The sequence below is a fragment of the Acomys minous genome (assembly GCF_964271855.1).
Source record: "Acomys minous genome assembly, chromosome: 13".
In the NCBI taxonomy this organism is placed as follows: Eukaryota; Metazoa; Chordata; class Mammalia; order Rodentia; family Muridae; genus Acomys; species Acomys minous.
Window position 1 is genome coordinate 50,553,307 of NC_140495.1, and position 15,705 is coordinate 50,569,011.

The 15,705-nt window shown below is 42.1% G+C and overlaps 1 protein-coding gene across 1 annotated transcript; it reads right to left on the reverse strand.

The window, feature by feature from the left end:
* Window positions 1-670: 670 nt before the first annotated feature.
* ECRG4 (ECRG4 augurin precursor) lies at window positions 671-12,222 on the reverse strand. The gene is made up of 4 exons (XM_084753190.1): window positions 11,923-12,222; window positions 5,811-5,858; window positions 4,729-4,886; window positions 671-1,011 (listed from the first exon to the last, which is right to left on the reverse strand). The coding sequence occupies exons 1-4, from the start codon at window positions 11,999-12,001 to the stop codon at window positions 850-852; spliced, it is 447 nt and encodes a 148-aa protein (XP_084609316.1). The 5' UTR covers window positions 12,002-12,222; the 3' UTR covers window positions 671-849.
* Window positions 12,223-15,705: the final 3,483 nt, after the last annotated feature.

Here is a 15,705-nt window from a genome sequence, read left to right on the forward strand (position 1 = left end):
TTTAGGAAAAGAGTAATACACTTTTATTATGCCATCAGAGAGTGCTGCGACCCACCAAACTATGACACCCATTCTGAAAGGCCCCTTTCCAACCATCTCCTGTAGGCCTTTGGGATGGACCATGCTGGACCACCTGGACCTCCTTACCAGGCTCCATCCTCATTCCTCTCCTTCCTTCTTCTTCTCTCCCCATCCCAATATCACTTCTCTTTTCCTTCACTCAAGCTATTTAAATTCAATGAGAAATTGCAAGTAATCAAAAAATATTTATTGGTTAATTGAAGCATATTTTTAAAATATATGTAAATGTGATTCTGAGATCCATGAAACTTTTGGTCAGTTTCCACTCCCTTTCTTGTATAGTTTATTAAATCTGGCCTGCAACCCTGAGCAGAGAAAGCCCCCTAATGCCTGTCCAGTGATTAGAACTCTCTAGATCATATCCAAGACTAACATTCATTGCCAACTGGATTTTTCTGTTGAATCAATGTTTTGCATTTAGTACAGACTGGCTTTTAACAAACAGAGAGCCCTGACTTTTATGCATGCTGTGACTGGATGCTGACAGGGTTTCTGGAATAAATATAGAGGCCCTCAGATGGTATGCTAACTTCAAAAATGGAGGTGATTAGAATTCTTAAGGCTCAATTTTCTCCCAAGTGAATTCTGATACTTTGCAAAAAATGTTTTTATTTCTATTTTTAAATGAGACATTTTTGTTAAGCACATGCATGAAATGCAAACAGCACTTATACTCCTTCCTTTAGCCCTTGATGTTTACATGGTATGGAAAGAAAAGGTCTACTGAAGCAAGGCACAGGCTCTGTGGCACCTCTGTGGCAAGGGAGATTAATAGTCATCATAGTTGACACTGGCTCCATGCCTAAAGCTTTCCGGGCTGCGGGGTCCAATGGCTGCATCTTCATCATAATGACGCTGATAGTAGTCACCATAGTAATCATGTCCATTCCGATTTCTGTTTAGCCAATAATTGACATCATCTTCAAATTTCTGGAGGAAAAGAGAATGATAAAGAATAGATTTAAAGATACACACTCCCCTAAAAGCACACAGAAATAATGACTTTTCTCTAAGTGGCTTTTTATCAGTGATTCACAATCAGTGTTATGACAGCTGCTTGTTATATTTTATTCACAGGTCAATCCAGCCTTAGGATACCAGTATGAGCTATCACCCCACCAAAGAACTCCATGCCTATACTTTGATAATTCCCACTATCCCAAGATATACTCTACACCTCTGCATGGTTTTTCTTTTTATAAGGTAAACAAAATGTGCATCTAGCAGCCTGGTGCAGTGGTACACTCCTGCAATACTAGCACTCAGGGAGAAAGAGGCAGTTGAATCTCTGTAAATTCAAGGCTATCCTGGTCTATAAAGCAAGCCCAGAATGACTAAGGCTACACAGAGAAACCCTATCTCTAAAAAATAATATGCATATGTCAAATGCAGTAACAACTTGGCTGGCACTCACTGTCATTCACGTCACTATGATGGATGTCTTCTTACCCTCCTGGCCTATTCCTGTACTTGGCTCACCATATGAATTAAGTCAACCATTGGCATCTGACAGATCTGGAACAGGGCATCTGGGACACCTCAGATGGTTCACCTTAAACACACATGTTCTTGGTTTGTGTGTGCACAGGCACAAGTGTGCATTGTGCAAGTTGTGAAATGAGCTGTGGGTGTCAGGCCTTGTGCAGCAGGTACTAGAGAATGTCCAAAGCAAGATAGGGAGTCGTAGCTTACAAGAAACTTGCAGTCTATTGGAGATAATTATAAAAGGACACAGCTGCTGTTAATAAAAATGAAAAAGGCACAGAAAGGATTAGCAATGTGTAAGGCCTCCTCCAGCAACTGTTTTTTGCTATGAATTGCCTTTCCAAAAGGAAAAGAAGAATATTTCTGAAGTGATGGTGAAAGACCAAGATGAATTTGTTGACAGCTTTCACTTGTTGATCTAGGGCGAGGATGAAATATTTAGGAGATAGAAAGACAGACTGGAGAAGGGAGAGGGCTGAGCAGTTTGGGCTGCAGGCTATGGCTGTGAAATCCTGCACTGAGACTGGAAAAATGCAGGTTTTCTGGCACCATACTAGCCTCTTGCACTGAATTTTCTAGTGGTTGGATCTCAAGAATCTATTTTCATTTTAGTGGAATAGCCAGGGAATGCTAAATACAATTCCAGCTTGCACTTTTTTGTCTTTGGGTTAGGATAATGAGAAGGCAATGTGCATCCCATAGGGAGGATTCTGCAGTGCGGTGTAGGATGAGCCTCTCCAGGGATGCTGCAGTGAGTCAGGGGCTCCCAGTTGGCTCCTGACCATGTGTCTGATCTAAGAAGATGGTAAGATAGGTGTGCTGGAGGCATTTTTAGATTGTAGTGATTCGAACTTACCAAAGACTGAGGACGGACTCTGTGAAGCTGAAACCCTAGGCTAGGCCATGAACTGGGGCTCTGAGGCCCACTTTTGCTTAGTGCTATGCAAAAGCAATGATACCTATGTAGCATTCACCCTGGGGCACTGATTCTGATTCCTCATCTGTTTGCTGCCTAATATCTTCATCTTCAGAGCCTCCCATTACTGCTGCCTTAAGGAAGAGGACACAGAGCTTTTTTTTACCTCCCTGTCTCTCTAGCCTGGAAATTTTCACAATGCCACATTTTGGGCTCAGAGTAAAATAATCTTACTGCCTGGGTTTTCTCATTTTATAAGGTTTGAGGTTAGAGCTTAAAATGTGTATTTTTAAATGCACTTTAAGAATATTTATGAATATAGAAATAAGACAGGTTCAAGTTTGAATATGAGCAGGGACAAATATGGAGAGGGGTGGTGCCATTCCAGTGCCAAAGAACACCACCCATGGCATCTGAATTTAGTTCCTTGTGGTCTTTTAATGCAAACTTAATCATTATAGCCTCTCTCAATCCTTCCCTTTTGTTTTTGCCATTTATCCATACAAAAAATTTAATATCTATTTAATGGTGGTCATCAAAGAGGTACAAACTACTACTAAATGATGATATAACACTCTTATCCACCAGATAAATGAATATACTTAAATATTATAAAACACGAGATGCTGATGATAACTTGAGAACATGGGTACCCTCCTGAGGACTTCTGAAGATGTGCAACTTGACTATCGTAAGAGCCTTTCATTATGAGTCCACCTGTTTCCCAGTAGCTTCACCAGGCAGAACATGGACCTAAGAAAGGAGTAACCGACACACAGCAATGTCCTTTGAGTTGTGAAAAATGTTAAATAAAGTCATCTGTTTAAGTATTTCAAGTACTCCTGGCACAGGTTTTGGTTTAAGTATGTAGTTACTTGCACAGCAAAAGAAGACATACTTAAGTAGCAAAGGGGCATTTAGGTACTGAGAGATGTGTACGTACAGAAGCTGGGAATAGGAAGGAAGAGATGATGCAGCCACCTTCTTTGTTCTGTGCTACAATAGAGAGGAAGCTTTTCTACCCTGTACTATATGTCAGACACTCTGTGAATCACATGTCCATTTAGAGGAATGTGTTCAGCTACACTGCTGCAGATGCTCCCTGGGTAAAAGGCTACATGGTCTAACTTGGACTCTTCAGCCACTCTGGACAGACTCCAGGGAATGGAATCTAGAGTGTCTGTCCTGTTGCCCTCTTGCCTATACCTGCAGCCAAGGCAGGAATATGTGACTTTAAACAGCCTCATAAAACAGTTACTTACTGACTTTGCCCGCTGGTGCAAAGCAGCTTTACTCACAAGTGCAATGATGAAATTTACCCTAAATGCCTGCAAGAACAACCTCTCTTTAACACTCATTTTAAAAGTATCTTTTCATGGTCTTGATGAGTCCATATGCCCATCTTGTTCCAGCCATTTCTGGACAAAGATGTTCAAACTTAGTGAGTTGTTTTGAGGATACACAGTCAAAACTGGACAGCAGGGCTGAAGGCATTTCTAGGAAAATGATATTCTTCAAGAAACTGAGATATAGCAATTTGGCTCACAGATTCACTGGATCCTTCCTTTCTCTGGACAGCTAGAATACAGCGCAGAGTGGGCTGATACATTTGGAATAAAAAGCACTGTGGCTTGGCTAGCTGTGGTTTGTGTTCTCCCAGAGTTCACTGCTAGAAGCTTGGTCCCAGCATGGCAGTGCTACAGAACTGGGACCTTTAAGAAGCAAAGCCATGGTTCAAAGTAATTAGGTCGTGATGGCTTTACCCACTAAAAGTACTAATTCTGTGGCATGTGGATTAGTTTTTGTAAGAACTGACAGTAATAAAAGTCAGTGGTGACAGCACTTGGGAGTTCAAGGTTTTCTCTGGCTACATAGTGAGTTTGAGGCCAGGCTAGGCTACACAAGACTAAACAAACAGATAAGTGAATAAAGAAAATTTAGGCTTGCTTTTAGATTTATATGTGACTGTTTTTTAAACATATGCTTCTGCTAGTATGACACCATTTGCCAAAATGTTGTCACTAGAGCCAATACATGGTGACATCAGACCATATACTAAAAAGCTAGAACTGAACTCCTTTCTTAAAAGTGCTCAGCTTCAGGTATTTTGATAGACCAATAGAGAACAGACTAAAATAAGAAGCAAAGCCTAACTTCCCAGGCCTTCTTTCTTCCCCAGATCAGGCCTCTGTCCCCCACAGCATGCCCTGTAGTGTCCAAGGCCCCCAGCAGGAAAGTATACCCACCGCCTCATCAAAGCCCATGTACAGAAACTGCTGGTACCACTGCTGCACCTCAGGCCGTGTACGGTCCCACAGCTGCCTCTTGGCACGCTTCAGGCCACCTAGGAATTCCTTCGCCGTGTTCTCAGCAATAGCCATATTAGTCTTGGATGAAACAGGATCTGAAAAGATCAGTTCCCCAAAGCCAAAGAAAGAGTCATTTCCTTTTGGAAAAAAAAATTCTTTACTATTGGAAAAATTTTTTCCTCCTATGTCTTAAAAGGTTTATATTTGTTTTATGTGTATGGAAGTATTGTCTGCATGTGTGTCTGGGCTGCATATGCATGCAGTCCAGCAAGTGCCAGAAGAGGGAGTCAAACTCCCTGAATCAGAGTCATAGGTAGTTGTGAAACACCATGTGGGTGCTGGGAATAAAACCTGTGCTCTTAGCTACTACTGGACTTTTCTCTAGCCCAAGCTGTTATTAGAATGCTAATATGGTTTAACCACTTCTGTGTTTGTATACAAACACACATATGCAAGGATCAAACTAGATTAATTGGTATTTTCCTCCCCTTACATGCTTATTATTTCTTCATGTTGGAAAGCTTTAAACTCTTTTCTAGTTTTTCATAAACTGTGCAATGGATTGCTCTGAGTTATAGTCACCCTGCTGTGATACCACATAAGACAGGATTTTTTTTTTTCAGCAGAAGTTAGTAATAAAAAGGTTTCCCCATGGGACGCCTTTTCCTAATTGCTGACTGGATAGACAGAGTGCCAAAGATGCCATTCTATCCCTGAACCATACTGTCTTCAGCCCAAGAGTGTTTAACCAGTCAAAAACAACCAACTTTCAGTTAACATTGTTCCACTCTTTCTGAATTTACACTGACATCTCTTGGAGGAAAACGCCAACATTTACTGGTAATATAGTTATCTAGTGGAATGCCCACAGAATAAGCCCACAGATATGCAAGCCTTTTAAAGAGCTAACACTTTATCATATTCCAACCACAGGACCTCCATGGACATATTTGCCATTGCTGTTCCACTACTTGCAATTAGGTGTGGACACACCCCTTTCTCACTTGAGGCAGACTTACTTTCTCGTTTCTGGAGAATTGTCTTGAGTTTGTTTCCATTTATGCCACCTACATAAACAAAATCAGAAAGCAGTTCAGAGGCCATAATCCCTGGAATTTTTGCATTTTGTTGAGTGCAAAAATCAGAGTTGCAAATAAGAACTACAGACCGCTGCCCTGACTTAACAGATCTATAGTATTTAATTTGTTTTGGGTACTTACCACACAAGAAAAATATTGCATGGTGGTGACATAGACATAATGCATATGATGACATTACTGATGACAGAGCCCATAGATGGAAAGGGTATTACTACTTGAGCTTCTGGTTGCTAAAGTAGCATTGTGATTTTTAGTCCCGATGTCATACTGTGAGGAAGCCGCTCATCATGTGCATCTCCCACAGACATTATCTTCATGTTGTAATAGGGTCTATAGTGCCCCGCATCCCATTTTATAATCCACTGGGAATAGCCCCTTGGGAATTTCAGAGGTAAGCTTATTTGGATGCAGGTGTGGCTTTTCACGGACATTAAGATAGTCTCCTACTGGACTCAGTGTGGGGTCTACACCCATGATGCTGATACATACAGGCTGGACAGCCCCATGAGGCAGACCCAGGCAGAGATGAAGCTTCTAAGGTAAGTTTGAGAACAAGCGACTCTTGGCTCTTTAAAATTTCTGCACAGTTTTGCAACTTGCACTGATTGTCCTCCACTCCAGCTTTATTGTGGAGGGGAGGATTACCTGTTGGGTATTCTCAGGTTTAAAAGAGTAAAACTAATCACCCTGATAATTTGATAGATAATAGCATGCCTAACCTGAAAGAACACATGCTCCATTCAGTGAGCTGGCCCCTAAGAGTTGTACACAGACTTGGTCTCATGAAAGGTGGACCCAAAGCCCCTGAAGAAAACATCCCTAGCATCCTAAATAGGAAACAGAGCATCTACAGGTGTCTGGAACGGCCATGGGGACCCAAGATGGAGAAGGGCACAGCAAGGTAGTGGTGCTGTCTTGCCAGCAGGATTCTTAATTTTTCAGTCCAGGGTTTCTGGGAAAACAATGAACTTTTGCTTTCATCTATCTCAGATGAGATTAAGAACTTGCTTTGAGTATGTGTCCATGAATTGTATAACTGGTCATATAATAATTTTATTTCAAGTTTCCTGAGAAACATCCACATTAGTTTCCATGGCGGTTGTACCAGTTTACACTCCTACAAGTAGTAAATAAATGTTCCTGATTCCTTCCATGCTATCCAGCACATGCTGTCATCTGCTTTCTTGATGATAGCCATTCTAATTGGAACAGGATGGAATTACTTCACTTTTAATTGGTAGTTTCCTGGTGGCTAAGGATATTGAGTATTTTTAAGTGCACCAAGATATTTGAACACTTGTGTGTTTATTGCTACAAGATTCACAATAGCTAGGAAGTGGAACCAGCCTAGATGTACACTCACAGATAAATGGATAGAGAAACTGGTACAGAAACACAATGACTTTTATTGTGGAAGTTTGAATAAAAATTACTCCCATGGACTAATATATTTAAATGTTTGGTCCCCAGTTGGTGGAATTGTTTGAGGATATTTCAGGGGTGTGGCCTTGTTGGAGGTGGTGTGTCACTGAGAGTGGGCTTTGAGTTTCCAAAAGCCCATGCTATTCTCAGTTATCTCTCTTTCTCTGTCTACCTCCTGACTATGGAATTGTTTGATTCCTTTTGTTATGATAAAACACTATGTCCAAAAGAAACTTAGGGGAGAGAAGAGTTTGTTTGGATTAAAATTCCAGTTCATCACTATGGGAAATCAGTGTAGATACCTAGAGAAAGAGCCTGAAGGGAGGAACACTACTTCCTGGCTCACTTTCTGACTTGCTCACTGAGGACTATGCTCAGCTAGCTTTCTTATATAGGCCAGAACAACTTGCCCAGGAAATGTCACTGCTCACAATGATCTGGGTCCTTCTATATGGATTAACAGTCAAGATATTACATCACAGACATAATCACAGAGCAAGCTGATAAAGACAGTTACTCAATTGCGACTCTTTCTTTTCAGTGATTCTAGGCTGTGCAATGCTGACAGTTAATGCAAACCAGGATACAGAAAAGCAAAATAACACATTTTCTCATGCAGAACCAAAATTTTAATTTATACATGTGTGATTTTACATATGTATGTATACAGATTGGGTGTAGGCCATAAATCTAGAAAGGGGAACATGAGAAGGAAAGGAAAAAATTCAAAAGGTGGGAGGGTAATTTGTCTTAATTATTTTTCTATTGTTGTGAAAAATACTATGGCCATGGCAATTTAAAGAAAAAAAAATCATTTAGTGGGAGCTTACAATTTCAGAGGCTGGGTGACTATCATGGCAGGGAGCATGGCAGCAGACAGGCAAGCATGACCCTGGAACAGTAGTTGAAAGCTTATATCTAATTCATAATCAGGGGGTAGACAGAGAAAGGAAGCTAACTGGGAATAGCATGAGCTTTTGAAAACTCAAAGTCCACTCTCAGTGACACACCTCTTCCAACAAGGCCACACCCCTGAAATCTCCCCAAACAATTCCTCCAACTGGGGACAAAACATTTAAATATATTAGTCCATGGGAGTCATTTTTATTCAAACTTCCACAATAATAAAGATGTATCTTGTGATATGAAAGGTTGACTACAGAGAGGAAGGATGAAAGGCCAACCAGGAAAAGATGGGGTGGGGATGAAAGCAGAGGAAGAAGGCCAAAGCATGTAAGAAGTAGACATAATGAAACTTGTTACTCTGTATGATAATTTTAAAACTAAAAAAGAAAAAACAACAAAGAATACCCACTTTGGAGCTCAGTGAACACTCACTCAGTATGATGAGCCTGGGGATCAATCCTCAGCACTGAAAAACAACTAAAAGACCTGTACTCTACCAATGATACATCAATAAAGCTGGACAAAGACCTTTTTAGTAAGAATTAGTAAGAACTATTTCATAAATAGTTTACAATGCTATTGAGGAGAAAAAAAAAGTCAATATTCAAAGCCAAGAATCAACACCTGGTTGTTTGTTTGTTTGTGTGTGTGTGTGTGTGTGTGTGTGTGTGTGTGTGTGTGTGTGTACCTAATGCTCATCACATTTCTGAGTCCACATCACTCCCACTATGCAGAATCCATGTAGGGCATCACCTTCTAGTCTACTATAGCATGTATATAAGTGTTGCATTCTGAGTGCCAGGACAGCAGTATCATCTAAAGAGCCTGCTCTGTGCTCTTGGATGGAATAGGGAAGATGTTAGAACTCATACATATGCTTCCCTGGTGATCTTATGGCAGTGGCAACCCTTTCTGGGCTCTGCTATGGCAGTTGTAGTTTACAGCACCTCCTTTCATTCTCAGAAGTGCTTGTAGAATAATGTATGGCCATTCTAATTTTAGAGAATGGATAGCATAGAAACACCTTGGGAAGGATCTATAGGGGCCATGCTAAGGGATGAGTGTTGCTATTGTCCTGGCATCTTGCTCAAGTGAGCCAGTATATACTGACCAGTGAGCTAAGGAGTTAGAGTAGCAGGCATCAGAGTATGGTGGCTTCTGCAGTCTGTGTACAGTTGCCTGTGGTAATGTTTCTGTTTTAAAACAACAGCAGAGTTCAGGGTAGTTATCTATCAAGAAATAACTCTCTGATCTCTGACTTGTCACTGTCCTGATCAGGCCACTTCTCTGTAGTTGAAGAAAGACACAGGAAACCTGGAGAAAGGAACCTCTCTGTCTCCTGCCTTTTGTTTGAGATGTTCTCAGCTATTACTGCAGCCATACCTTCAATCAACTCCCATGGGCTTTAATGCCCTGGAACTGTAAACTCTGAATGTTTTATTTTATAAATATTCTTGATCATACTGTTTTATCACAGCAATAGAAAAGAAGTAAGATAGTGAGTAACATCTCCAGTGTCTGAGCCCACATGAAGATGGAGCAAGTGGCTCCCAGAGATTCCCCATTAAGAATTACTTGAGTCATCAGAGCATAAATCAACAAAGTTGAGAACTGGCTAGGCTACTGGAGATATGATTATCTAACCATTAAGGTGGGACTGCTGTTAAATGCTGTACTTCCCTCCAAATCCTAAAAGTCAATGCAGAGATATATGAAAATATTTGCCAAAGCGGATAGCTATTCTTGGGTCTAATATTAACATTCATGAATATCTTAACATTTGCCAATCTTTAATGAGGTACAGTAGAGTACACACAAAATTAAACACCACCCTCCATCTGTTTGCCTTCTGTAGAAGTGCTTAACAATTGATGAGTGAAATGTGGTCTGATGCTGAAAGAGACACAAGGTTTGGGCTGTTATAGCAAGCATGCAATTTCTTGCAATTGTGAACCATTAGTACTTCAGGAACGAAAGCTCTGCCACAACAAATCTCAGCTGTGCAACTTAAAGGCTTGAAGAAGTCCAACTCATGAATTATGACTCTGTACCTTCAGCTATGTATTAATATATATAACTGCACACCATGCTAAGTCGGCTTGCAGAAAGAACAAAAGAAGAGCTGTGGCTCTTTTACTACAGGCTGTCATTTCCAGGCTGAGAGGAAAAGCAGTCATGTGTGCATCAAATCTTCTCACTTGGAATTGAATGCACAGGGGTCTGGGCATATTCAGAATCTCAAGCTGCAGTACTCTGAAGGTGAGGACCCCTATGAAGCAGATCAAGAGAGGGCTGTGGTCATTCTCTTCAGCAAATGTGCTTAGCTTCCATAGAGTCATGTTTGGGGGAGGAAGAGATGGAGCCTAAGCTAACAGCACTGGCTGCTCTTTCCAGAGGACCCCGGTTTGATTTCCACACCTACAAAGCAGCTTGCAATCTTCTGTCATTCCAGTACCAGAGCTACAACACCTTTTTCTGGACTCTGCAGGTGCTGCATGCGTGAAGTAAAAAAGCATACATGCAATCAAAACACCAATGCACATAAGATAAAAGGGTGAGGGGCAAGAGTCATCTTTAGACTTAATGTATTTTCTTCTTTCATTGTAAAAAGTTCACATTTCAGTTCAATGATGCTGATACTGTAATGGATTCCAATCACTCACTTCTTGGAATTAACTCAGTAAAATATGAGTGTTGAAAATGAATGCCCTATAGCCCATATTCACAAGGCTAGCTTACATGAGGTTACTGCTGACATTTGCAACAGTAATCCTTCCAACTAGAACAAACTCCCTTTTGTTTTCCTGGTCCCTCTGCAGTGAACCTGCCTCCCTTCACCCTGCAGTGTGGTTTACCATGCTATCTACAAGAAAGCAAAAATGAAGCGAGAGAGAAAGCAAGTGTGTCTCCCATTTCTGTTTGGTGATGCCCAACCCCTTTGTTCTGGTACACACACCAGTCTTAGGTGCTGGGCAAACAGCTTAGTGTTTCCAGCTACTGTTCTCTTGGTAGTAAATCTGGGCTCAGGTTGCTGCCTCCCAGATTTGTAAACCTCAAAGGTGCTCCTATGTACAGGAGTTCATTTGTAACCTCTAAAGGGTCACACAAAAGGAAAGTTTTCCAGGATCAGAAAGAGCTTCTGTGGAGCTCTGTTTATAAAAGCCTGATCTTCCTTTCGGCTGTGCTGCAAATGTGCTTTTAAAGTAGAAAGAACTGGGGATTTTCAAACATTCAGTTAATGCAGATAAATGTAGCAGAAAAAGTTAAGTTATTCAGTTTTAAGAGTTGGCGCTTGCCCTGTCTGAAACACCAGCTCAGCTTTGCAGCCTGAATACCATTAACTCTGTTGCCTCAAGCTACCTGGAAGGAAACGGAGGAAAAGAACAGCTTGTCCTGCCTGTGAATACCACTCCCTTCAAGCCTCCACAATTCCTGAGTAAGCACTTCTGGTGGATCCTTAGGACCTCTATTCCATTTGCCCAAGGTTGTCCTTCAGTCTAGAATGCTCCCTTTGAATTCGATTCCTTCACTGGATGCCCAAGTTGCGGATCTTAGGAGTACAAAATCCTAGAACTGGTTCCACGCCTTGCCTTCTTGGTTCAGCCCAGGCTAACAGAGGGATCATATGCAGGCATGCAGCACCTCCTTTCCAATCTCCTTCCTCAGCAGCCCCAACACTCTCCTTCAGGCATCCACGACTTACCTGGACCCAGGCACAGAAGAAGGAGCAGCGCCAGCCCAGTCAGGGCCAGGACTCCAGACCTCAGAGATGAGGTGGCCATGGCTCCAGGGAACAACAGAGTGGCTGGAGGGACAACTGGAGCTGGACCTAGGCTCAGTAAGGCAGGCGCTAAAGCTCGGGTGTCCTTGCTGGGGCGGGACCCACCAGGTGGGCAGTACGCCAGCAGGCCAGGCTGCAGTCCAAGCTACAATTCCAAGCACACTGTGGATCTGCTGCCAGTCTCTGGGAGAAGCCGCGTGACCAAAGGAGAGACGGCCAGGCAGATGCCAAGCACAGCCCAACCAGGCTGCCAACAGGGAATGCTGGCTCCCCTGGTCCCACCCTGTGTACCCCTAAGGGGTTTCCTTTCCAGCACAACCCTCCCCTAGTATCCCAGGCTCTTGGCCTTGCCTTTTAAAGTAGCCTTTGGAATGCTCTTAATTCCTGAGCTGTAGTTAAGCTTGGCTCCCACAGGGCAACCTTTATGATATTTTGAAAGATTCTGGGTTCAGAACTGCAGTCCAAGAAAACACATCACCTCAAACCGCAGCAGTTCAGAAGCCTTGGAGGGACCAGTATTTTTCCAAAAGTTTTAGCAAAGACTTTGCACCCATTGTGCACACTCTTGCCCTGGGACATTTGAGCAATGGAAAAGGAGGAAGACGACACTAATTGTCTCAGTAGCAGGCTTGACCACCAAAGGAGGTTACAAAACAGTGAATGTGCTCAACAAAAGTGAAGACTGGCTTGCTTGTTGTGTATTTAGTTGTACAACCCTGACCACTTCGGGGACCTGGGTTCCATCCCCAGCAGTAGGCTGGGGGAGCAAAGACAAACTGTTTTCAATTGATGAATGGAAACTTGGCTTTAGAGGCTTTTTCCAGTAAGATTTGCCTGAATCTGCAGACTGCTCAGTTTCTTCCCAGAGACTGTCAGTATTAAATGAAGGAGAGGCATGTAGGAGAGTTTCTCCAGCCAACAGGAGAAATTCAAAGTTTAGCCAGCAAAGGAAAAGAAGAGAAAGGCGAACCTGGGAGTTATGTAAATACTTATTTGGTTTGCACAGGTGTAGGAGAGTTAGAGCTTGCTAGTGGACACTGCTGGTCACCTCTGATCTCTCAGGTGTTGGGTGTGGCATAGCAATCTGAATTTTATGTAAAATATTTTCAGGGATGCTGAAGGTGTGCCTCAGAAAGCACTGGGAGAAACTCCGCTACAGAAGCTTGCCTGTCCACTTGTCCTTCCTTGGTCAGTGAAGATAATTTTTTCTCCCCTCTGTAGACTGAGCATAGTGGTAGGAACCAGGGTTTAGTTTCAAATAGATTTCTGCATTCTGCAAAAATATATAAACAACTCACTTACCTTTTTAGGTCTGTAAAGTGGAAGATACAGCATCTACCCACTGAGGTAAGCAGTTAATGTGAAGAGCCTCGTAGGCTTGCTGTGAGCACAGGACAAATGGCATCTTGTGAAGAGTCAGAGAGCTCCTTCATCAGTGGGAGAATATCAACAAGGTTAGGCTTCCTTCAGTCTGCAACACCCACCATGTTCTTAGGCTGAGTTCAGGTGCTGCTTCCTTGAGAGGCTTTCCCTATTCCCGGCTTCCCCCCATTGGGCTGGAGTATCCTTTCCTTTTCTCTTCCTGCAAGCCTTCTGTGCACTCGATCCTTGCCCTGCTCTACCGTAGATTTATGTGTCTTATTTCTCTTTTTTCTATTAAAGACACAGCTCTCCTAATGCCTCTTTTTAAAATCACTGTGCAGAGCCACACTATGAATAGTTGAAGAGTAAATGCGTGTTATCTAAGAATGCATCAGTTCAAGACTATGCAGGTATTGTATAAATGAGATTATTTGGTATGAATCCAATTTTGTTTTTATACATTTGATACTAGAAAAAGATATGAGATCTGTAATCATAGTTCACTGGACTGGGGATAAGAGTCACAGACCTGCCCTAGCAACTAGATAAGCCAATCATCCAAGCACTTTGGTGTTAAACTTCTTGCTTAGTGATGGGACCTCAAAACCCCTCTCCTGTTGGATAAGACAATGTCTATGCTAGAGTTTTAATAACTTTTGACATTTAACATAACTAACTGAAGCCAAGTGTGGGATAGAAAGTCATTTCAGTCTAACAAATATTGAGCCACACAAAGTTCTTATTGTAGAAGACTCAGAGATGGTTTCTGTGAATGGTGCTCATGAAGAGGTGCCCAGAACCCCACCCCTACCCCCACCAAGCAGACCTGCCTCTTTAATGTCTGTGGTCAGGACCCCACAGGCAGACATCTGCAGAGTGTCTGTGCCTGGGATCCAAGAGCAGATATGCCCTGTTAATGTCCAAGCCTAGGATTCACTAACCAACCAATCCTGAGTGTCTGAGCACAAAATCTACCAGCAGACTCTGTTATTAGCATCCATACCCAGGATCTAACGAGGGGACCAGGCTTCTCAGTGCCTGTGAGTGAGAATCCAGAACAAGGAGACCTTGGAGACAGCCTTATGCTATAGGAGAAATAGCTTTCTTCTGTGCAAGGGTCTTGAGTGAAATAAGAAGGCACGACTGAGGCTAGTTTCCAATTTCTTCCACTTTAATGTTCAACATGTGAAGCAGAGCTCTGAAAACAGATGGACATGCTTTTCAGATGAGACTCCACCAGGAAGCCTCCTCTTCTTTCCCCTGGATGCCCTGGATGCCTCCTTTCAAGAAGTGGAGGAACCTCAAGGGGTTCCTGTGCGTACCTGTGGCTAACTTCCATCTTTTCACTTACAGGAAGTACTTTAGGGCTTTTCTAGATTCTCTGATTGCCAGCATTGCTAATTTTGCACTTTGCACTTGTATTAAGAAAAGGAGTGGTAAATAAAACAAAAATGATAAGCTCTGAGACGTCACAATAGTCAGTGTATCACCCAGACAGCTACCAAATGAATGACAGGTATGTGTGTTATATATCACGTGGATACACTAGATATGACTCATGTTCTGGTCTGGATTTGATCGGATGGCTCAAGAGTTCATCAGATTAGTGTATACTTATTATGCAATGTTTATTTCTGGAAGTATTCAGATAATGTTTTTGCATCTTGGTTGATGATGAGTGATAGAGATGACGAAGGTAAAGCTATAAGCAAGTGAATGGTCCATGTGTTTACTAATGCATTAGTATAATTACCCCTATCCATGGAGGATGGGGAATGGCAAGATCACTCACATCAAGTGGATCCATAACCATGCAGGAGCCTACAGGAGACATTGGCTACCCTTGAAATCTAAAGGTGATAATTTATTCAACACTTAATGATTTCCAGTTTAACTGCCAGGCCACTCAGGATTGATAGAATAGAGCCCTATTGATAGACAGGACTCCCAGCATCCAAGCTTGACTGTCACTCAGCACTTTTCCTAGAATCTGAAGATCCCAAATTTCACCATGTGTTTCCACCTTCTATGTGAACCTTTATCAATCTAGCCTGTGTTTTTGTGTTAACCACAGACCCAGACTCAATGAAGACTGCCAGATTGGGCTTTGTCCTTCGGGGGCTGACCTTCTAGTGAGGATCAACACACAGAGAAACATAATTACATTTTTTCAAACATTTTGAAAGCCTTCTAAGAACTTGCATGCTACAGACTCCAAAAGACAAGATTAGTTTTGTTTTAAGCAAGAGTAACAAAGATTAATACATTCATTAGATAGTGTATGAAGCAAATTGGAGGGACTTCCCTACTTCAAACAGGGTTCTGGGCTGAGACTGAAACATG